This window comes from Drosophila grimshawi, unplaced genomic scaffold (assembly GCF_018153295.1).
Source record: "Drosophila grimshawi isolate 15287-2541.00 unplaced genomic scaffold, ASM1815329v1 contig_44, whole genome shotgun sequence".
Classification (NCBI taxonomy): domain Eukaryota; kingdom Metazoa; phylum Arthropoda; class Insecta; order Diptera; family Drosophilidae; genus Drosophila; species Drosophila grimshawi.
This window is the reverse complement of record NW_025063240.1, coordinates 15,095,619-15,120,731: the sequence shown is the minus strand read 5'-3', so window position 1 is coordinate 15,120,731 and position 25,113 is coordinate 15,095,619. Positions and strand designations below refer to the sequence as shown.

At 40.7% G+C, this 25,113-nt stretch overlaps 1 protein-coding gene across 2 annotated transcripts in view; it reads right to left on the bottom strand.

Moving 5' to 3' along the window:
* Positions 1 to 25,113, bottom strand: part of LOC6556944 — a 60,577-nt gene that overhangs the window by 20,091 nt on the left and 15,373 nt on the right. The window contains exons 2-3 of one of the 2 annotated variants that reach the window (XM_032738580.1): positions 17,197 to 17,218; positions 4,208 to 4,750 (exon numbers count right to left, since the gene is read on the bottom strand). In XM_032738580.1, the coding sequence (XP_032594471.1) occupies positions 4,208 to 4,634 (427 nt within the window). In that variant the 5' untranslated portion in view covers positions 4,635 to 4,750; positions 17,197 to 17,218. The remainder of the gene's footprint in view (positions 1 to 4,207; positions 4,751 to 17,196; positions 17,219 to 25,113) is intronic. The other variant, XM_032738588.1, reaches the window with a different exon arrangement.

The window sequence follows — 25,113 nt, the reverse complement described above, 5'->3', positions numbered from 1 at the left end:
AATATCGCTGCAATATTTTACCAAATGCGTTGCCTGGTAGTAATAATATTTCGATCTATGGAGCGCATCTTGTTTACTTTTTACCATTCGCATAGTAAAAACCACAAAAACAAAGCACAGAAAAAACATTAACAAACCAAGCAGAAATTATGAAAATTCCTTGAAAATAGCAAATAAGTTTTCTCGCTGCTCGGCTGCCTTAGCTGCCTTGTTTGTGGGCTCCCCTGTGTTCGGCTTCTCATCTGTGTATTATGTTTACTTTTTTTTATGGCCACAGGCCGCAGTGCGTTGCAATAATTATACGAGTGAGAGCACAGAGCAACAAAAAACAATCCACAAAGCAACAAAACATGAGAAGAATTCACTCATTTCCGCTTACAATTTGAATAGTTCTGAAACAGACGCCGTTTTTAGAGTTGCGTCACTTTGGCAAAAAAAAAAAAACAAAAAAACAAAGAAAACCAAAAAAAAAATTAAAATGGCCTTTGTGGTTTTTCGGTACGAATACCATAATCGGCGGATTAGACTTGTATTGTTTTTAGTATTGGTCGAGAGGCAGGCGTTAACGAGCCAACGCCAGTGAACAGCCAGCTCATGGGGCGTATCATAATAAACGATGCGGAAAAATGGAGAATATCATAATTGCTTCCAAAAAGTGGGCAAGCAGAATCGCTATATCTCAATCGGATGCTTATTTTATGTGCTGCATTATATTTCTTTTGAATGCCTCCAGCATAAACTGTGAGAAATGCTATGCAATAGCAATAAAAGTGTTGATATGCTTAGTTTAGTAGAAACTCTTTCTTCTACATTGCATGGGGTTCGAAAAGACAATATTGAAACTGTTGGCATTGTATATTTTCGCATTTTATTTATAATACTTGCAAGTTTCTCCCAGTGTAAATAAGCTCAAAAGTATGCTATAAAAGATTAATAGCATTGCTTTAAAATCGTTTATTATTGTTGCTTTTCAGTTTCGGTTTTGGAGTTTGCTAACTACCCATCCACCTCCCCCTCAATCAGCACAAAAGAGCATCAGCTGCTGCTCTCCAAATTGCTTAGCCAATTTCATAAGTATTACCATAGCGGGTAATCTGGCCGGGAGAAGCTATTCAGCGGCGCTTTGAATAGCTTTTGGTGTGCATAAATCTGTCAATAATTGTAAACGTCTATAGCTTTACAATATTTATGGTGTTTATGCCACAATGCCATTATGCCATTTATGATATTACCCCAGGGGGTGGTCAACAACAAGAAGAAAGTAAGTGTTTAAGTTTGTGCCACATACTGTTTAGACCCAATATAGGGTTCTATGTGCATAAACTAAGCAACTTAAATTTATTTATGTGCTTTTATGTGTATTCCGCCACAACAATAAAAATATCAAAAGTTCGAAGGGCGAGAGTGGGCATAAGGGGGCAGTCCTTTAACAGCTGCTGCTGTTGGGACTTTTGCCTTTGTCATCATTCGCTGTTGTTCTTTGTAGCCGCACAAAGTCAGAAATAAGTCCTTTTGTGGGTTCTTTTTGGCAAGTTGTTACATTTTTATTGTGCTACAAATTGCTGTAAATATTTGTGGAATGTCGAACTGTTAACCCTTTTTTGAGATGTGGTTTTTGTTGTTGATGTTGTTCTTGTTATTGTTGTTTGGGCCCAGCAATCTAAATGATGCTTTGTATACAAAGAGCTAAGATGTAAATTACACAAAAATATGCCTCTCAAATAATCAAGCGGTGAACTTAATTTGCCATAAAATGACGCCAGAGGTGAGAGATTTGTAGGTGGAGTTAGAGATGAGTGCATAAGGCGATGAAATATCGAAGAATATTAACCAAAGAAATGTGTTTGAAATAAGTCTGAATTCATATTTAAATAGAAGTGAGAAAACACTTCCAAGGAGAAAATCATCCAAGTAATACCTTGAAACATGCTATACATTAATTATCGACTTAAGTTTTGCTTTCGACAACAAACCCTTTATTTTTTGCAAACTTTTATCCATCTCTAGTGGGGATCCAGTTCCTAACTATATAACGAGCACTTGGCAACGTTCGTTGTGGCTCCAAATTCTGCGCTCATAATTTAGACATTCAGTCGGTTTCGACCTTTTGATATTTTGCTAGAATTGTGGAAAATTCTGAGAATTGCCGGGGCGCCCAAGAATGTGTCGCAAAACAAAAAGACCAATTTTGTTGGGAAACATTTTGGCACCGTCGTTGTTGTTGTTGTTGTTTGTTGCTTGTGTCGTTGGTGTTGCCGTCGATGTGACAGAATTTTGCATGCCATTTGATTAATTGCCATGCAAATTATGGTGTAAATATAATAACATTTTATTCAGCTGTCAATTTGAGCGGCAAATGAAATGAAACAAAACTCCAGACGTGTTCGTTCACGACATGCAAAAACTCAATTTGCCAGGGCTCCCTTCAATGGATGAATGGATGAAGCGAAGTGAATGGCATTCGCTGCAGCCCAGGCACGACTTGGGTCGGGGCTTGAGTGCAGCGGAGTAGCGGAACGTAGCGACTGCTCTGGCCAAAACAACCAAAAAACAAAATCTAGGCACATAATTAAGACATTAGTCAAATTTATTGTTGCTGTTGGTGTTGCTGTTGTTATTGTTGTTGTTGCCTGTTGCCGCTTAATCCCTTCACATCAACGGCACCAGGCAGCAAAAGGTAAAAGCAGATATTTCCAGGGAACTGACCAGCTTGAACCACTACAGGCCAGGTGAGTGTTGCAAATTAGTTGACACGTTAGTTGGAGCTGGGGGCAGACGACGCGACGGCGCGACAAACAGTCGCAGTCGAAGTCGGCATGAATAAAGTCATTTTTATATACACATACAGTTTCATATGACTGCTTGATGGGAAATACTGAAATGTTAGCCCCAGTCTATAATTAGCCTAATAACCCGGCCAACCGGTAACTGGCAACCGGCGACGGGCAATGGCAATGGGCACTGCCAGCTGCAGGCTTGTCTAAAATCATACTCCTGCTTTGTAGACCCACGGACCTGATGCCCCGTTCTCGGCTCTTCCTGTATAATGACTTCAATTTGCGCTGAAGGTGATTCCTGGAAATCAAATACGCCAAACGGCTAAATGCCATGCCATATTCCAAACTCATAACCCTAACTCAGTTCCTCCACACACACTAATACTCTCACATGAGGTGGATGTGGCCAACGGTCATTTAGTATTCGCTTTATGCATTTGGTATTTAGGCTATGAAGGAGTGAGAGTTTTAACAAGTCTTCACCGGTTAACATTTGATTGTGCTTTGTGTAATTTGCAGTCTACATCATTATGCATATGAAGTCATTCGGAAAATGGAGCGAGTGGTGCACTTTATAAGTACACTTGTCTGCACATATTTGTAAGTTGTTCTTGCCAACTCCAATTATCATAGGCATTATGTAAAAATCGATATAGGGAATATAAACTTCCGTTTCCTGTTGCCTTTTTTAATAAATGTCTTCACTTATCTGATTGTCACAAGATCAATTTCAACTTTAATTCAATACTGCTTGCAGTTAATATTCCAGTGTATATTCCTTTATTTCTGCTCAAATAAATTAAAGAAAATCAGCCAAGTTAAGCAGCCAAGTTCAGCCCTAGACTACGCAGAGTCTTAATCATCGGGATCAGTTGCATCAGCAGCGAGCTTTGTTCCTGCACACGCCCACTGCTTCACTGCTTTTTGTATGATGTTTCGTCTAAGCCAAGTTACAATGAGTTTCCTCCCGCTTCCACCGACTTTCTCGCCCGATTTTACAAGCGCAGAGACAAATGAGCCGAGCTGGCGATGGTCGCGATAGGTCTTAGCAGCAAATCGAGGGATCGAGGCATGCAACGCCTAAGCCAACGGCTGTGCCACCAAGAGTAATGTGCAAAATTAAATTTGCAAACGCAAGTGAAGCTTGCGAACTGGCTGCCAGCCAAGACCTAAACTGAATCGGGCTCTTGGAATAAAAGAAAAAATACAGCGCCGAAAAGCAATCGCGCCACGCACGCCCAACATCAGTTTGATAAATTGATATCAGCGTTCAATGTGCGGCGGATACTGCACAGATACCAGAGTAGTGTCTTGTCGAGGCGAACTGCCTGTTGGGGATGGGCTGAGTTTTTAATTGAAAAAATATCGACTGATAGAGTGAACGATATCGGTAAATATACTTATATATATAGGTATATCGGTGCACTTACCTATCGAACCGTCCAGGGAGTAGGCATTACGCTGCCAGGCCCACGTGCATAGATCACAGGTGGTCAGGCCGTCAGCGGCGACGCTTTCATCCAGAAAGGGTGGACGTGGCGGCGGCGGCACAAAATGTCCATTCCACAGCCCATTCTCGCTGGCATCGAAGGCTAGCGGCGAATCGAACGTGTCCACCTCAATGGCATTGGACCACCAGTCATCGTCCAACGGATTATAACCAGCATTGGCCCCGCCCAATTCAGTGGGATCTGGCGCTGCCAGCTGACTGTCCATGTTGTTGGGATCCGCTTCGTTCGCGGGCGTTGGATGTGCCGCAAGCGAATCCAGTCGAGAGTTAGGAAACGCCGATCGCAGCGTTGTCGTCGCATCCTGATAAATGTCTGCATCGCCAGCAGCCGGCTGCCGTGGAAACATTTTCCTCACAGCTCCCCGTGAGCGGCTCTACTCTGGTTGGCGACAAGTATCTCTGTGTCGCTGGGTCAATGCATCAGCCACATGGATTGCGTGTTGGGTGTTCCGGCAAAACGAGACTGCAACATAAAAATCAAACTAAATAAAATCGAACACATTTATTGGGAAAACTTGTCGCAAATAATTACAACCAGCTAAAAATATTGCCAAATAATGTCAAATTTAATGCTGCGGCAACTTCAACAGCAGCTTGTTAGCACTTTTTTGAAAGTTGTTCCCAAAAATGTTGCAGCATAGTTCAAAAAATATGAATATGGTATGGGTTTGTATAACATTAAGAGAGACATTGTTCGGCCTGTAGAAGACTTTGAATGGTTTGTAAAGCAGGTTTTGCATTTGGGGCTAGCAAGGAATTTATTATTGAGTTAGGAAATACTTTAGTAGATATCTTATGTTGCCATATCTGACATTTCAGCAGTTAATTAAGTCTTGTAAATGCTTATTGTGAGATTATTATGGTAATACTTGTCATTCATTTTCTCAACGTGTTTAAGACTAGAAATTATTCACAGCAAATATATTCTACTTATATTTTTATTATTATTTTCATATTATTTTTCTCAGATTTTCCACTTCCTTTGATTAGCTTAACTATCATAAGTTACTATCTATCTCTCATGTCCAGCAACATGGTAAGCTCCAAGCACAAACTAATGATGCAGTATCCACCTTTATAAATAAACTGCAGAATAAAGACTTCAAATTTCAGGCGACCAACATGGAAGGGGCGTGGTCTATGCAAACAGATCCGCATTTGTGAGTCAGGTTCAGGTTTGCAACTACTTGTACTAACACAGGTGGTGGGGCAGCTAGATTTACTGGGTCTGCGGCCAGTGCTGGTGGTCCGTTGCCGCCTTGTTACACGTTTTGGTGCTCCAAAGTTACCGCCTGACACACATTAATCAATGCAGGGAAGGCGTCCGTTTTGTGACACTAATAAAGTTTCTTAGCAAGATTAAAAATAGCGATAAGTGCTCTAAGAAATAAAGCAGTAAATAATAACAGAACACAATCGAAATTGTTGAGCAAATAGCTATAAAAAAAATACCAGCAAGTACTGTTAAAAAGTTCATTGGGTCAGCTTTATTTGGTGGCTTTTTCTCGTTTGGTTTCGTTTCGTTTTCGCTCTTGAGTACAAAAAAGTGAAACTTCATTGAGAGTCGGACAAATGTGCTAATCAACTACGGTCAGACGAATAGATCGTCTAACAGAAATTATATCTTTTCACTGTGATTTATAAGCCCGCAATTACAAGCCAACTCGCTGATCGGCCATTACGCGGCGTAATAATGCAAAAATCCAAAGAAATAAAAGGGATAAAAAAAACTACCAAACAATAGCAGGCCAAAAATCAAGAAAAAAACCAAAAAAAAGACAGAAAAACAAATGAAAAACCGAAATCATTTATCATAATCATTGTGATTGATTCGTTGAGAAAAAAATAAATATCACAAGTGAACGAAAAAATGTTATTTCTTGGGGTCGTATTCAAAGGCGCCCGCTCATCAGGCATATAAACGGTGCTTATTGTTGTTGTTACTATTGTTGTTCTTGTTGCTGTTGTTGTTGTTGCTGCTGTCTCACGTCTTTGGCTCACGTTTTGCTCCATTGAATCAGTCACTCAACTGCGTTACCTCTTGGCCAGCATGATCCAAACAAATGTTTTCATTCGGTGACTGACCGGTTAGCATTTTCGAACGCCTCGAATCGAGTTGAGGCATAGGGCAATAGTGCGAATTCTTATTTATTTACTTTTTTGGCAATCAGTATCTATGCATATTGCGGTCAACTGTTAAGAATGTCATATGTAAAGTAATACTTTCGAATATTATCAATCATGTGTGGCCTATTAATAGCATTTTCAATGCCCTAATTGAGTTTCACTGAAATCCGTAAGGAGGCAAACTTGAAAGCATTCATAGAAATAACTGACGCATTTTGAATATCAGCTCAATAAGAAACATAATTCTTTAATTAATTTAAGCCATATAAAGTTTGTGAACTCATACTTCATATAGAGTCACTTTATCATAAAGATGAAACATCAATTTAGGGACAGTTCCAACCTTCGCACAACAATAACTATGTCAAAAACTGAGAAATAAACATGGTTTCTTGATGCATGGGTTTGAGGTTATAAATTTACATATTTAAAATCATTAAGACATGCAACTCATCATGTACTCATAATATAATATTACTTGTATTAAAAATTGTACTTCCCCGTTTTTACAGCTATTTGCCTGATTATGTTGTCACACACTTCTCTTACTGGTTCTGGACATGGTCGCAGGCGCTCGGCACATATCATAAATTGTTGGCTATGGATCTGTTTTGGCCATCTTCCATATTAATCACACCGCATGAGTTGCTTTCAGCGGACAATGGCGCGATATGCCATCGCCAAGCGACACGGTTGCCTCTGTTGGCGCTTTTAGCCATTCACGTATAGTAAGCGCAATGATATAGTATTTTGGCAACAAGAGACTCAGAAAATCTGTTGACCAACTTTTCGCATTTTCAAGTCACAAGCACGCGGCTGTGCGTTAGTCAAGTGGCTTAATTTATATTTATGAAACACAGCACGAACATTAACCGAGCCGCCTTTTGGGCCAACATTTTCTGACCGGGCCCCGAGTCGGGCTTAGGCCACTGGCAATGCGTTTGTCGAACTGCCGAACTTGTCGAAGAGTTATGGCGTTGACCCACAACAAACCAAAACGACGAACAGACCAGGGCGACACACAGACACACACACTCGCACACACATGGATAAGTGTTGTGTTCAGTTTTTATGAACTGAAACTGGACTCGTACACTGTGTACTGGATTCTCTGTGCACTGAGCCTGCCCACTGTGGTCGTAATAACAATTTAGCCTTGTTTGGCGTCTCGGGCGGCAATTTTTCACATTAATTACAAATTACAGATTTATTAGGTATGGTCGCTATGCCTCGTCGCTGGGCATGTACCGCCCCTGAACAAGCGAGAATGCTGGCAGGCTAGCTGGCTGGTTGGCTGGGTGACTGGGTGACTGGCTGGCTGTGGCTCCTTTCCTCCTTGCCACATGCTACAGCTACGCAAAACTTGGCTTAAATATTAATGAGTAGTGTAATTTGTTGCATTGTATGTAATAAATTAATTTTGTGTGCGTCGCGGCACTCATGTGTGCCACAACGACGTTTCTAGACCGAGTGGCGCAAGGTACATTTACATATGAGAATGGTGCAAGCGAAACAACCACTTGCAACTTGCCGACCAACTAACCGACCGACCGACCGGCCAGTCAGTCAGTCAGTCAGCCAGCCTGACAGCCAGTTGCAACTCTGCACTCTCTGCACTCTCCACACTACACACAGAAGTGCATGAGTGGGCACTCGAAAAGTACTTGCCACTAGACTGATTATAGTCAATTCGTTGAATTGGACCACCAAGTGGTAGTGGCAACAGCAGCCCCACCACCACCACCACAAACATCAACAACAGCAGCAGCAGCAGCAACAGCAGCCGGAGCAGCGGCGGTGGCAATCCAAGCAAGCTGGCTTAGCCACTGAGCAGGGCAGGCAGCCCAGTCATCGTCAACGTCATCGTCATCATCGGCAACGACACCAACACAAATAACCATGAGCGTCTCTGCACAGTGGCATAAGATGTGTGATTTGTGCAATGACAGTGGGTTAATGATGATGATGCCGATAGTTATAGCCTGCAACTTAACCTAAGCTTAGCTGTATGAGTTACGTATGTAAGTGCAAAATGATCTTTTCTTACTCGTAACACGTTAGTAATGGTAATAAATTGTAAATTATCACTGCATAAAATCCTTTAACGAACATCACTTAAGTCATTACAATTACTATTACTATTACTATTTTTTTAATATTATTCTGCTTTGTCGGAACTCGGCTGAGTTATCTTAAGACCACTGTGCTCTGCTTACAGCGCCAGCGCCAATAAAAACGTAAATGGCGCGTGATTGTAAGGCGTCTTCTACTAGTGGCCCCCACACACACATACACACACTCACACACACTCTACACAACACACACTCACACACACTCACATACACTCACACACATACATATATAAGCATACGCTCGCCCATTACAACAACCACTTCAAGATGGCCACAAGAGTAGCATCTTATTTTGCTGGCATTTGGCTTCGATGGCGGGCCGTTTTTACCGGGCACTGGAGTAGTGTTCGAGGGGAATGTTGAGGCAAGGGAAATCAGGAATGAAGCCACATAATGAAAAGAGTGTGTGAAGAATTTTAAATTCAAAATTGCATGAAAAGTCGTGAGTCGCAAATAGCTTGTTGCTGTTGTTGCTGTTGCTTTTGTTGTTCTTGCTGTTTGTGGCAGTAGTTGTTGCCATAGCTGTAGTACGATCAGACAGATATCCTACTCATCACTTGAGAAAATGAAAAAACAATCATAAACAGCAGGCAACAACAATAACAACCACAACAGCAACAACAACAACAACAACAAGAGAAACAACGTTGTTGTATACCAAGTAAAAACCACTCGAAAAAAATGGGCAACAGACAAAACGCTTGTGCCTTGGCTTTATGTTTTGTGTTTTTGAGTTGTTACCTGTTGCCATTTGTTGCTGTTGTTTTTGTTGTTGCTGTTGCTGTTGCTTTCTTTGCACTACACCTGCTTAGCTAGGAGAGGGGTCTCTCTGTATGTGTATGTGTATCTCTGTGTGTGTGTGTGTGTGAGTGTTTTTACGCTGCTCCCACCGAATTCACTTTTGCCCACTCGCCGAGTCGAGACTTAATAAAGTTATTATAATTTAAGCGTTTTGATTATGTGCCTGCCAGTGTTTAAAATACCAATGCAAGCGCCTTTGGGGCGCTTCCACACCCCACACCCCCCAAAGATGGAGCTTACAAGTTTTTCAGCGGGGGCGCTGGCTCCTTTGACTTGAGTGAGTGTGTGTGAGTGTTTGTCTTTGAGTTGGTTGTGTGTGAGTGTGTGTGGGGGTAATCTTTGTGATTGGTTGCGATTTGCGTTTAATTTTGTTGCTGTAAGTGTTGCATGCACGACGCTGGTCGCTTCGCATGCATCCCGTTGGGCAAAATGTTGCTTAGCCATGTTTAGTTTTGTTGCATGCAACTGGTGTGGGGGAATTGCCCCATCGACGGGGCCTACTTTGCGGGGGTGCTGCTATTGCTATGATATTGTTTAAGTCTTTATTAGAGAGGCAACGCTTTTGCAGCGCAGCAAACTGGATTCGCAGCAGGCTGGTACTTGCTTAAGGCCTCAAGTCAGTTAATTGGTCGTGGCATGCTCATCGACTCTCGACTACATTGCAACGCTTTGTCAGAGAGATCACGCAAAGATGTACACGTAAGGAATCTCTGGCCACATCATGCTGAGTACAAACGAATGGCAAACTTAAGAAAACACTACAATGTCACTTTCTATGATTTAAATTGAACACACATACTCATTATATTTAACTCGAGCCTCACTTTTTATTGAGCTTGACCTCACTTTCATGGGCTGCCTTCAATTTAACCTCGTTCTTTTTCACCACAACACACACTTTCTTTGGCAAAATCTAAAACTGTGCAAAGGTGACAATTACTTTCAATTTTCCAGCAACTTTTCGACTCTACCCTGACTCTTTAAATTATATTTATATTTGTACATGTATTATGTTCAGGTTTATCGCAGTGGAGGCAACTTGATGCGAAAGCAGCTTCAGTTGATGCTTCAATTTCAGTGTGGCGAATACCAAAAGCATTTGCCACAGTCACAACTCGCTGAACTCTTGCCCTTTATGTCGAGCATTTATGCCACAGGCAGTTGCAGTGGCAGCCCCACTCCAACTCCACCTCCAACTCTAGTGGATGCAATGGATCAGTTGAATCGCAGACCTGCTGCCTGTGGTATGAAATTTGAAATGCTGGAGCAGGAAAGTGCAACATGATCAGAGTGGTTGCTTGGCTGCCTGGCATGCCTGCCTGCTGACGGCACTCTCCGATGATCGCCAGTTTCGATTTGTATCGCCTTCCTGGCACCAGTCGTCGTCGTCGTCGACGCTTTCATTGAATCGTTGGTCCGTGCCGCATGCTGCATAGATTTGTAACTTGCAGCGGCTTCATTTTACATTGCGGTTTTCATATTTCATAACAGCTTCGCGACTATATCTAAAGGAGTCCCATTGGCCGCTCGACTGGATTCGTGGCGGAGCGACCTACAGCAGACCAAACTTGGCCCGGGGGCCATTTAAAAGCGAAAGTCGTAAAAACTTATCCAGCGCTTTGTCATATGCAAAATCAACAAATTTCCAACTCTGTCTGCTTAATTTTATTTTATTAACGTTTTTTTTTTTTAACCATTGTGAAACAATGGCCTAGCATTTGAAACGCGCCACATAAAATCGAAAACGCGCCCAAGTCTTAGCTCAAGTTCTTTTTATGGCCTATGCGATATGAATGGGGGCCCCAGTATCATAAAGCTCATACGGACCCAGCCGCTGAAATCTTTATGGGCTTTTGTCATTCATACATTTGGACCTCCAATCAAAGTCGCACATTGGTTGAGTTGGTGACTGCAAATCAAGTTTCGGACTTTAATTTTACGATCTGTAATATATATGCCAAAAAAGTTTTAAAATTGCCATGAAAAATAAAAAAATAAAAATCGGATAAATAGCAATAAACATCGGTAATTTTATTGATTATTCAATTTTGGCATTTAATCTTCAGCTTTATGAGCGCATTTGATTAGTCAAACAAATTATACAAAAACTTGCGGGGAAAATAACAATATGGCCTTAAAATGCAGGATATAATAAATGATGAGGTAATGGAAGCGTCTGTGCGTTTTAGTAATAAAAATGGCTGAAATTAATTAATTAATGGCTTGCGCTTTTGCATTTTTTGCCTTCTTATTTATGTCTAGCTGCTATAAATCTATTGAAATTGATGAGCTGATTTGTCAAATGGTATACATTTGATACGCTTTATAGTTATTGGCTACTTTTTATGGCACTTAAAGATCCGACTTCTTATATCAAAGGCATTTGCAACTTGTTAATGTTGCTTAAGTGGCTATATAACAAACATTCCAAGCCCAATTCCAATTCCCCTTCGGCCTTAACCGAAGACAAAATCGTGCTCAGACATCTAATCACAAATAGAAAACAATATCTATGCTAATCTTGCTACAAGATCAATGACAATAAAAAAGGGGGAAAGGAGAAAAAACGGCAACAACAACAACAACAACAAGAAAACAACACAAGAACCTGTAAGTTGCACCACCCCACCAACAACAGCAAACAGCAAACTTACAAGCGAACTTGCGACAGCAACAACAACACAGAGACAATAATGAGCAGTAATGAGCAATGATCGCCACACAATTAGCTAAATTTCGTTTTGTTTTTTTTGATTCTCTTTTTTATTTTGTTTGGACAATTTTTTTGCAGACAAATTAAAACAAAAAACGCTGCGAATAAGCACACGAAATTAAACAAACATTGCAGATTTATATGGCCTGCACTTGGTCCAAGGGGACAGAGTGGGGCGTAGAGTGTGGAGTGTGGGGAGGGGGTAGGCGCTTTGAGCCTGGTTTTAAAAGCCAAACTGCAGAAAATTACAAGAAAATCGTGCAACTCTTGTTTGCTCAAAAAGGCATGAAAAGCCGAAATGCAGCAGGCAACTAGCAACAGGCAGCAACGCCCCCAGCTCGCCACCCTCCCCCCGTATGTCTATCTGCTAGCACAGCTGAAGACTTTCCAACGCTGATTTCAACAAATTTAAACGTTACATGCGAGTAGATTTCAACGCTATCATCGATTTCTCGTGCACCCACACACACACACACATAAGCAAGAGCAGCAGCCGCAGTTGCCTCCGAACCTAGAGTTGGTCTGCTGCTTGCAGCATGACGCAACTGCAACTCCTTGCCCTCAGGTGTTGTGCGGACGGCATTTTTGTTATTGAAGCTTTTCACTTTCCGCCTTGGCCAATTGGCCAACGTTTGTTCAACTTCCAACGTCCAACAATCAACATGCAACATTCAACATTCAATGCCGCATGTCGAACACTGCAACACCAAAACGTCGAACAAAGTTAGTCATTTAGTGACTTTTGCCCGAGATTTGTGTGATTTCAAGCCGATTGCCGAAAATAAAAAAGCAGCAAAATAAGAAGAAAAAATAAAAAACAAAAAATAACTGCAACTGTCATTTTCGATTGGCGACCTGCTGGGCTTGCCCCACGTTGCACAAACATTTTCCTTATATTTTTTTTTTCTCGGCCTGTCTGCCTTGTCGAGAGGCAAAATGTCAATTTGCGTTGTTTACTTTTAAAAACTTTAATTTTTGTCTTCTGATTTTTATTTTGGTTGCCGTTGTTGTTGTTGTTGTTGGAGGTCTTTTGAGTTGCATTCGTCGCGCCTTCAATTGCCGCAATTTAGCTCGCTGGCCCCATTGGCATTAGCCGCGCTATTGAGTGTTAATTAAGCGTTTATTCAACATTCGGTGTCAAAGTTGTCTTTAAAGAGCCGAAAATTAATGCCATTTTGTGTCGTTTGCTGCCATTGTTATCAATTTGAAAAACTTTAGCTTCGTTACCGATTTCCATTTCCGATTGCGTTTTTCGTTTTCGATTTTGGCCACAAGCCTCAAAAGTCTTAAAGACACAAAATCATCGATCATCGCGTTCCCCCGTTTCCTCCTCAATGCCAACGGGCTGTTTTTCGCTTTGATATGGATATGAATATGACGGATTGCCCAGCCATACACATTATACCTGTCTGAGTCACGAACCCCTTTAATTTGATTTTAATGAGCCTCAACGATATACGGCCTGCTGCTAATAACAGAGAAATTGCCAAAATCGACCAAATTAAATTTACATGTTTGCGCATAATATGACAGATTTGCGTATTATTGTCATAATTAGATTTCATGCATGCGAATTTGTGCATATTTTAATACAAATAACTGCCAAACATAATCACAATATCCGCTTTGTGTGGGCCAATTGGGAAATCAATTATTTCTCAACAATAGCAGCGGGATGAGCAATTAGTAGTTCAACATAAGTTATCTATATAAAATGTTTGAATATGCTTTAGGACTTTAGGTTATTTTCCAATATTTTATAAGCTATATATAAACTTAGTATATTATTTAATGATATAGACAATGAAGCTGGTATTTTGTGCAAAATTTCACAATTGCCAATCAAGAATCATTTTGTTAACACATTAATTTGTCGACAAGTTTCTTGTACTCTCTTTCAATTTGTTGGCGTTGCAAGGCACACTATATATAATTATGTACGACAAATTTGCAGACTGGTGAACATAGCAAATGCAACGGTAAATTCATATTATCAGCAAGCCTGGTTGCGTGCTGAAACTAAGCCAAGCTAACGGACGCGACAAACTGATAAGCATCTGCAACAGCAACAGCAACAACACCAGGCACAATAGCAGTCATCAGAAGTTGCATACTGCTGCCGGCTCCCCCAACAACCCCAAACACCATCTCCGCCCCTACAACTTACAATGTGCCAGTTAGGCAGTCAACTAAGAGTATCTGTGTGTATGTGTGTGTGTGTGTGTATGCGTGTGTTAAAGCGGCAACACTTTCAAACAACTTTATCACGACTGAATCTCAACGGTGACTGACTGAACTGACTGACTGACTGACTGACTGACGTGGACTTGATTGAAATGCGAAAGCGCGTCGACATGCCGAGTGGGTGGCTGTTGGGTGCACAATGGGAACAACATTCGGATACGGCAATGGGCAATGCTTGCAACATGCATGCTGCCTGCTGCTGCATGCTGTATGGTGCGTATGTATTAATTAGTGTCAAGTGTTGTCGCTTTGAGTTACGCGCCCGAGGGATTGCCATTGCCGGCGTCATCATCCTTACTGCAGCGATAAAACAAAGCGATAGTAACACTAACAGCAACGACAGCAACTTGTTTGCCCAAGCCGGCTGCTGCCACAGTTAATGCTCCCGAATGCTGGCCTACCTACCAGCCTGCCTGCCTGCCTGTCTGCCTGCAGCTAGTAGCTGCTTGCTCCGGCTCTGCGTAATCGATGATGACATGTTTTGCCTTTGCGCATGCGCAGTTTTCTAGCCGCTTAGTTGTTGATGCCGCTGCTGATGCAAGTTGCAGAGGAGCCGCACACAAAATGACAGCCAAAGCTGACAGAGGCTCTGTTCAAAATATAAACATACTCTTACCACTACGTCTACGACGACTAAAACTATTTTTGCGCATCCAATTACATTTATATGCTCGTAAACTAAAAATTCTGTCCAGCTTGTGGTCGGCAGTAATTATCAGACAGATAGCGACTTCTGAACATGTATGCCACATGGGTGTGCTGAACAAATCGCACTTAAAAACGTTTCTTTAAATTTATGGACTTACAGCTTTGCAGTTTCCTGTACAGCCCCAAGAACACAAGTCATAAAAAATATATTGAAAAATTTGATTTAAAATTGTAATGAACAAAATCAAAGCAATCTTTAGAATACAAATAAGCCAACTTCTAAAGATGCTATTATAACTAAACTCTAGGGTCACTCAATTAATATCACACATCTTATCTAAACAAATATACAAACGAAAAAAAAGCAACAAAATTTAAATAAAAAATCTATTAATTATGAAACTGACTATATGTGTAGCTACAAATTTGGGAGACTTGCCGCCTCAGTGAGTCGACAGTTAATTATTGAATTCTGTCAGCTGAAACATTAATTATAACTGTTTGCCATGTGTTAAGATTTATGATTTACAAGATAGTTGAGTGTTCTTACTTAATCACAATGGAATGTGATTTTATCGTAAGATTTAGGAGAATAATCTAAAATTGGTTGATAAAACTCTGTTAAATTTTTCATTTAAATTTTGTAGAACAGCATCTTTGTATCCAGAAGTGGAGTGAAATGTGATTTTAATTTAAGATTGTGAGCTTGTGCTGAATAGCTTTGGAAATGAAGAGTGATTTGTGGGTACATAATTTATATAAATAATGTGAAAAGCAGCTTTTGAATAAATATTGCTTCCATTATTCATAGCCAAAACTCATAGCTTTGGGATATAACATGAATACTTCAAAATATTACATAGCATAAAAAGTCTTATATTGTGCGTAGTTAAAATTCATACAAGATTTTATTAAACTAAAACACCTACTCTTGGCTATGACCACACTTGGGCTTCACAGGCCATCAAAAGAAAAATAATAACTTAGTAGAACACATGTTAGATCCCAAACGACGCTCCCAGTTAAGCACCTGAACGGCAATTCGAACCTAATGGAAATCGCAACCACTGATTGGTTTTTACCAAACGTAGATTGGTAAGAAAATAAAAATAAAAATAAAAAAAGAAAGAGAAAAAAGGTCTTACATATTTTATATTGCAGTGGTGTGAAAATGGTTTGGCCTGCAGGCGGCAGCAGTAAATGCGGCAGCTTTAGTTATGTGGCACCTACGATAAGGCGAGTGCACACTCCCAATAACAATATACGTCATATGGGCAGGAACACTTATGGCCAACGAAAGATATTGCAGTTTTTATGTACTTCTGTTGTTTCTCGTTACTAGTTCACGAGCTGCTGGTAGCTGAGGTGCCTGTGGTGGCTGGGGCTGTAGTGGTGCCAAGGCTACTTGTAGATATATAGATAGATAGTGGCAATTAAAATTCCGCTACTAATACGATATCTTAAGCATGAAATTAAAACATGTTTTTTCAATCATTTTCATTAATGATTTGGTACGAGCTATTGAAATTTTCGGTTAATAATCAATTACGTGTTGTCATTGACCTTCAATCTAAGCCAAACATCTAGCGGCTTTTATTTCATATTTATAGATATATGTACATCCATCCACGCCCAGTCCTAATAGCCATGGCAATTACCTTATTATAAAGCGGCTTAACTTTTATTTTCTTCTATTTATGAAATTTTAATTTGATATTTCAACATAGTTGTCAATCAAAGCAGCCGTTGCTGCCACGTTATTTCTTTAATAAGACATAGAGCTGCCGTTTTTGGAGCCATTGTAGTTTTAACTACCTTCACGAACCCGGCCCTTTGGCATATATGCTTGGAGTTTTTTCTTTTTTTTTGGTTCGCGTTGTTAATTTTATCGTTAGCTTTTTTTCTTGTCGCTGTTTGCGGCTGCCGTTTGACATGATGATGGCGATGTTGATGATGTTGATGGGTTCCCGCCGAGCCCGCTTCAAACACACTTCACATCATTTGGACAGTCAGCAGCCGTTGAAATCTTTTGGGCCCAGCCCACGCACTTGTCATAATAGATTCATTTATGATGTTATTTGAATTTTTTTCGATTAATGCTGTTCGTATTATTTTGAATGCTCATAAAAATGCAGGTTGCTTTTCGGGGCGTCAAGCTGTAAGCTGCTTTCGGCTCTGAACAGTCTTAAATGTTGGTCTTTACTTATTAAATCAAAAAATGGGCATTCATATTATTGTACATACCTCATAAATACATGAACGTGTTCTGAAATGGCAAAGAGTATTTAAATTTAAAATACATTGTAGAATAATTAAATAATAGGATTCACAGTACTTTTCATTTTTGCCATGAATGAACATTTTTTCTATCATAAAATACAATTTTCGTATTAATCGAGTTAAAAGTGCAACAGAGAAATGCCTGCTGATTAAATTTGTGTATAAATTTCACTTTGTGATTGTTGGTTTTATGAAATCAACGATCAATTGTGTTATTTTTTTTTTAAATGCCATCGAATCCTTGAATAAATGGAAGCGTGACTGTACCAAATTAAGAGCTGTAAAATTAATGTGAAACAGAAATTAAGCACTTGAAAAGTGTTGCCTACGCCAGGGCGTTCGAGGACCATAACCAACACATTCTAATGAGCACACACACACACACACACATGTGTACACAAAATTTGTGAAGTACATGTCGCGACGATGACGAGACGGATCTGCCACCATGCCATGCCAGGCCGCACCACGCCTCCATCCTCAAGTCACCAACTCAAGGGAACGTCTGCATTGCAATTTGATTCGTTTCGTGGACAGAGTCTAGAGTTTGAGCTTGGAGTCTGTGACCGTCTGCGGCTGGGTCTGTCTAGCCAGAAAAGATTGCGTTAAATGCAGCTATTGTTGTTCTTGCTGATGTTGTTGTTGTTGTTGCTTTTGGGGGCCTGAATGTCTCTGAGGCGCAAGACAATTGAGTCTGAGAGCGTAATTTGCAACTGCCTGAGACACGAAACGTCCGTCGACGGCGGCGATGACGAGCCTGCTCAGGATGCAGGCCCATATCCGACTGGCTGCCTGGCTGCCTGGCTGCCTGGCTGGCCTTAAGTGCAAGCTGGAGCCAAGTGCAGCAGCGCCTAATGACTGGGGGAGGGGACAGCGAGAGAGAGAGAGAGAGAGAATTGTCGACCGCTACGCCTACTACCCCCAAGCTCTATAATCCATCCAGTTTCCCTACATTCTACCTCAAACTACCGCTGGCTGTGACTCCGACTGCGACATGTTGGCTGTTGTTTTTTGCCCAGATGCATTTTGCATCCAAAGCGTTGCAGCAAGCAAATGCACCAAAAAAAAAAAGTATAAAAAACAGAAAAAAATACAACAAAAAACGTGCAACGACAACAACATGACGAAAAGTGTGTGCACAGTAGCCAGAGAGACGCAGAGTTGGAGCTGAAGCTGGCGCAGACATCGTCCTGTGGCATAACCAACAGGCGTTAATAATCTTCTTTTTTTTTACATTTTAAAAAAATGCAACGAGTTTTTTTTTTTTTACTTTTTTTGTGTTTTGTTGAGAGGGGGCTGCTGTTTTTATACCCTGTAAGCTGGGCAAAGCTATATTAGGATAAGGTTAACTGAGGAACCGATAGTGATTTCTAATTCAAACACTTAATTAACCTATTTTGCGTGTGAGGCAATACTAATTAAATATGTGTGACTTGTTTCTGAAACTCGTTAAAGTTCTGCCAAGGGTATGTTCTAGTCGTATAATCTTTGCTTAATTGCATGTGCAGTTTTATTTTTTCAAGTTATTCCTTTTGGACCTCGGATTTCAGGATTTATTTCGAAACTTTTTCATTTTGTGCAGTCAGACGACGTCGTCATAGAGAGTGCATTGACTGAAGTCTGCAAAACCAACAAAAAAACAGAAAAAAAAAACAGAAAAACGACGAAAACATCTAGAGTGTGGCCCAAGCTGGAGCCTAGCTGAGTCTAGGCAACTGCATCCTTTGTTGATATGTTGCGACATGCATTGCTCTGGAGGAGTTTGCAAAGTCAGAAGTAGAATGAAAAGATGGAATGAGGCGCTGCAGTTCAGTAGCTGGCAGCTTTTGTGTGTCTTTTGGAAAACGCTTTAGCCACAGCAAGGAAAAGTTTTCCATAATTAACGCTTAGCTTTTGGCTTGGCTCACTTAAGTGTTATTAGTTCGGGCCAGGTTTATTTCGGCATTGTGCGCTGTAACCGACGGGGCAACAAGAGCCGCAGATGCCACACAGGAAATGCATGAGAAGTCGTTGCACTTGTGCAAATTGTGCGCTCGCCCAACTCCCCACATACACATACACACACACAACCACACACGCACACTTGAGTCTGCACTAAAAGTTGAGGGAACAGAGCAGCAAAGTCAAACAGTTGTTCTGACGGGCCCCTGAAACGATTCCTGCCACGACTCCTGGCCAGCTGTCCGAAATGAAATTCGTTTAAGTGACGTAAATCATTAAAATGGCAGCAGACGCCACCAACGAAATGGCCAAAAGAAAACATTTGCGAAATTTCAGCACCAGTGAAGCCTGAAACAAAGGAATATGCACAAAAATAACTGAAATGCGAGCGCCCAACACACAACCAACACACACAGCTTAAAATACATTTAATAGGAGCATTTCCTTTTTTTCGCTTGAAAAACTTGCCACGCCGTGGCGGCAAGGAGCTGCAGGAAACTTGCTGCGGATTGTTTATTTCATTTCATTTTGTATATTTTTTATTCTTATTGTCTCAGTGGTTATTAGTCCGCGGTTGCACGCGAATTTGCTTTGGTTGCTTTGTTGACTTTGTTTTGTGCTTTGTATTTTTATGCGCGTTTTTCAGTTCAATTAGCTGCACAAAAGTTTAGCAAATGTATGCAGAAATTTAATTATTGTTGACACAAGTTTCGACTGTGAATTGAATTGAATTAAATTGAATTGAATTATTGACTTGAGAGGAAATAAGCGGAAGATAAAGGCAGAGTGAATGATCGAGAGAGGCAAAGAGATAGTAGAAAAGTCACGCAGACACAGCAAGAAACTTAGCAACAAGCAATGACTTACAATTTTAAAGTAGGAAAACATTTCAATTTGTATTATCAACGTTTAACTTTACCTTTTTCATTAACTTTATTAGTTTAGCTTTCAATTCCAATACTATTATCGAGCTTAATTAGTTCAACTATTTTGACATATTTTCTTATATTTCTAGTAAGTCATTTTTCAATTTAACGAAAAGCTAATAAACCTTTGGTCTAACTTTCACATACTGGCAGCACAGGCCACCAGCACCAGGCCAATTTTTCCTGTGCGGCAGGTACAACCTCTTTCAGCGCACTCGACAAATACCACACACTCGAGAACAGTCAATAACTCACTGTGAGTCCGCTACATTTGCCACGTTTCCAAATGTCAGACGAAACAGAAACGGAGCATTTCTATAGCAAGTCGCTAAAATAGAGCTGGAGTTGGAGTTGGAGCGGCCTTTCAATTGGACTTGCTTTCCCAATTCGCCATTTGAGTGGCCACATAGAGGCCACTCACGGGGCCAGGCCAAATGGAAGTCAATGTTGCTGTTGAAGCCTTTCAAGCGTTAAAACATAAAAATGTCATTAACACTCAACAGATTTCTGGTGCACGGCGACCCAATGGCCAACAGTGACAACAACAGCAACAACAACAACAGCAACAACAGCAACAGCAACAACACTAACAACAAACGGCTTAAATGGCCAATAACAAATTGTTGCAAATGTGCAAAAAACGACCAAACAAGCCACAAAGAACGCAACGTCTAAAAAGCACCAATGGGAATAGACTTAGACATATTTTTGCAGTTGTTGTTGTTGTTGTTGCCGTTGTTGTTTTCCATTTCGCTGTTGTTTTAGCGTAGACGAAAATTTATTTGACGCCTAACTCGACTTGCAGACAAGAAAATGACACAGAAACCGAGTTAACTTCAAAACGCGTTTAGGTGAATTGCGAGCTCAACACGAGGCCTCAACCCCGGGCAGCCCCCAAGCATAACCCAGTACTACTCCCACCCCTAACCCCCCACCACTACCCCCTGCCTAGCCTAAGGCAGCACGTTTATTGTCGCGCGGGGATATCATTTACGCCATAATTTTCACAGTTGCATATTTCGCTTAATGGTTTTTAATGAGCGGTTCGAAACGCCGCTCAGCACAAAAAGGTGTTGAGAAATATGCCTGATTTATAGAAACTGCAGCCTGTATTTAACGAACACAGCCGCAGTCATTTCAATCGACCTGCTGTTGCTGCCCAACACTGAGGTGGAACGAACAACCTACATTGTTGCTGTTAATACCCATAGTTTGGCCGTGCAGATAACCGCCTGAATCTGGGACAGCTTAATGGGCCTTCTGGCTTGGTGTGAAAGTGTATTTTATAGTGCCAAGATCATTTTCACTATATACCCATTTCTAGATAGATGGCTGCTTTTATTTCAGATGAGCTGGAATCAATAAGTTAAAAAAGATAGATCAGCATTCTAACATAAGAAATGAATATTCATTTGTTTTAATTTGGATATTTATTTAGTTGAGAAATAAATTATACTGTCTCAGGCACATTTTTTTCAAGAATTAAGTTCACTGCTTGCAAATTTACAATTTCAATGGCAACTTCAAATTACAAATACAGTTACTTAGAGCGCCTGCTTGGCTCTACTCTTACTAGATGGATAACGCCCACTTTTTCCATGTTCAGGAACTGGCTGAATTATTCTGCTTTTCGCAGTGTTACTTTGTAGCAAGCTGTGCGTTTATCAGGTAGAATTATTTAATGAGGGTAATTAATGTAAAATGTGAGTATGTTTGCAGTTCTCACCATTAGCTTTGGCAACGTGTCTAATTTATAAGAGCCACTTCCTAGTCTAATGCATTTATATTAAATTAATCGTTTAGGTTTCAAATTAATTTTAATTACGCCAACTGGAGAGACCTGCTGACTGGCTGCATGCTCCTTAGATCCAGCTACGATATGCTCATAAACGTGTGCTATAAATGGTCGCACAGCGGAAACAACATCAACAACATCGATACTAACAACAACTGTTGTGTTGAGCAACATCAGCAATATTAACAAGAACAAGAACAAGAACAAGAACAAGAGAAGCAGAACGCAGAACGTGTTGCAAGTGAAGCATTTTGGATTTTTCAATTGAGCGATAATTCGTTGCCGCATCAGCATTGGCTGTGCACTTTGTGAAACATGGAATTGCTGGCTGCAGTGTCTGTCTCACTGTGTTTTACTCAATATTAATGAAGTCATTAAGACGACATCTTCCTTCGAGATCGCGCGTAATGCGAGCGAATTATTAACAACGTACCGCGTTCGAAAACAAGCTCGAGCTCCCAGCTCGCTTCGTTTGTGGCGTGTCCAAGCAACGCCGACGGCATCAGCAAGCCCAAGAACAAAAACAAAAACAAAAACAAAATAAAAAACAAAAACAAAAAATGAATATACGACCAAGCAGCCAAAAACAAAACTCAAGCAAGTAGGAAAAAAGAAAACAAAATCATCATAAAAAGTAATAATAAGAAACACAGGCCAAAGCGGCTTTCATAAATTTGCATGTCGCTGCCATCGGGGGGCGGCTGAAAGGCTGCCTGATCTGGGGGCGTGACAACAAGTCAATTCGGCTCAAATGTGGCACAGGCACAGTAGAGCATTTTGTTATTGTTGGTTTTTTTTTCTTTTTTTTTTTTGAGCATAAAAAGATATGTTCAAAACTGTAACACGGAATGTTTTATGCCCTTGCAAAAGTATCTGACGGATACACTATGCAGCCAGAGCTGGAAATGTGACATTAAAAAGGTTATTCAACATTAAATCTTAAACTTTATGGATTCTTAAAGAAATTCTATTTCTGTTACAAGAGACTTTCCACATACCACTTTCTTTAACTACTTTCTGCTTTGGCTCGCTGCTCTGATGACCAAGTCAACAGCAGTTCTGTTAGGGTATACAGAAAAAATGGCAAAGTTTGTACATCAAAAGTAAACATCATGGATGTATTTGGCTCCCTCGTGTTGGCAATAAAATTGCAGCAACAGCGCAAAATTTTGAACGCATTAGAAGATTGATGCTGGCAGTTGTTTGCACAGAGCTTACCCCTCCCCGCCGTGCGGACTAACGAAACCCGTAGCCTCTGTTACCATAGCCGGAGTGATTGCAATTTTTCCCGTGTTTACTTTGTGCAGATTTTCTTTTTATTGGCAGACAGCAAAAGTTTCTTAGCGACAAACTAAAAAGGAAAACTAAATAATCAAGCGCAAGGAATGCAAAATGCAAACACAGAAAAAAAATGGCATTTTCCTTGAGTAGTCTTTTATTTTCCTTTTTTTTTTTTGGAAACTCTGTGGAAACTGGGTTAATAAGATCGCCGACATGCTGGTTGTTGCTGCTGGCGTCCGGACCTCGTGGCCAGTGCATTTTGGGCATTAATAAATAGCTGCTTTTAGACGGCAAGCGCTGAAACTAAAAGCGTCTCATTTATTATGCATCAAAGATAAACCTAACTGAGATTAATGTCTCACTTCGAAATGGTCGACAGAAGCGTTTGTGTTACCTCTTTGAGAGTTGCCGGCGTCTCCCGCCTCAATCATCTCAGCAGCTATGTAGCTATGCAGCTATGTAGCTATGTAGCTAATCTCCTAGAGTAGAACAGCAACCAAATGCAGAGGCAGTAGTCACGCGAAGATCATCTTCCAATCAGACCAATTATGTCGGCAGCCCATTTAAAACGCATTCGATAATTATGGTATGCAGAGTCTGTTTATAGTTGTGGCGCCCAAGTGGGAGCTGCATAAAGATACTAGTGTAAGACATACTTGTGCTTTAAGTAAGTAAGTAGTTGCCACAAGTAGCTAGTTTAATTTGCTGCAGTTGCAAATTGAGCACTCCTTTGTTGGCCCTGTTGCTGCTGCCTTTGTTGCTGTTGCAGCTGGCAAATTTTGTAACACGCAACACGCCAAGCGAAAGTTGTTGAAAATTCAGTTAACCTTGGAGTGGTCTCTCGAACTTGCAACATGATGTTGCTAATTTGAATTAATTTTGTTGTCAACACGTAGTAATATGAGGATGTGAACTGTTAGCGAGAGAAGTGCATGGGAGCTAAATTGTGTCTTGTACAAGGCTCTTTAAGAGATTAATGGCAAACTTAATGCAGTAAAGGAAACCTTCAAAGTTGATTTATTATATTGCATAAAGTTTTAGCATGAAATTGAGTTAACAGCATATTAATTTACAAGGAGTTAAAAACCAAATATTTAAATAAACTAATAGATTATCTTCTGAGGCAGACATCGCATCTATTTCAACTCGAACAACTCCAACAATTGCATGTTATTTGGAGCATATTCCTGGGAATTAAACTCATAAAATGTAATGCTTAATAGCAATAAACACATCAACATCCAACATGCAACATTCAACTGCAACTTGTCATGTGAGTGTGACGACATCAAGGCAAAAATTAAAATAGCGACATTTTATTGAGTTGTCAGCTGCATAAAGCACATGCAAATGTGATATTAACTTATGCATACATATGTGTGTGCCACGCCCACATCCACCTCCGCCTATGTGGGCAAGCGGTTCTCCTTCTTCATCCTTCTGCTCCCCATCCCCAGCGTCATCCCCATTAAGTCTCTAGCTGTTGTGCACAACCCATTTGAAGTACACACCCCAAATACAAAACCTTGGCTATAGCTTCCAGAGGAGTGTATCCCGAGACGCATTCATCGCACATATGTGAATGCTGCACAGAGCAGAGCAGATCTGAAGCTAAAGGATGAGGTGATGATGTTCAACGCCCCACAGTGTGGCCTGCTGCTCCTTCTTCCACACCGATAATCCCCCTCCTTCTGCTCCAATCAAGGCATCTCAACGGTTCTTTGCCAGAAGTCAAAGGCAATTTATACCCGAGTTTTATATGCATGTGTTTTAATTCGACGCCGTTGTTCGAGAAATTTGCAAATATTTATGTTATACATTTTGAAGGCGTGTGAGTGTGTGTGTGTGTGTGTGTGTGTGTGTCTTGTGCGTGTGCTTGCCACAGTTTGTGGGTGTGGCAACCCAGCACTCTGGAAATATTTATAGATTTTTTGTTGT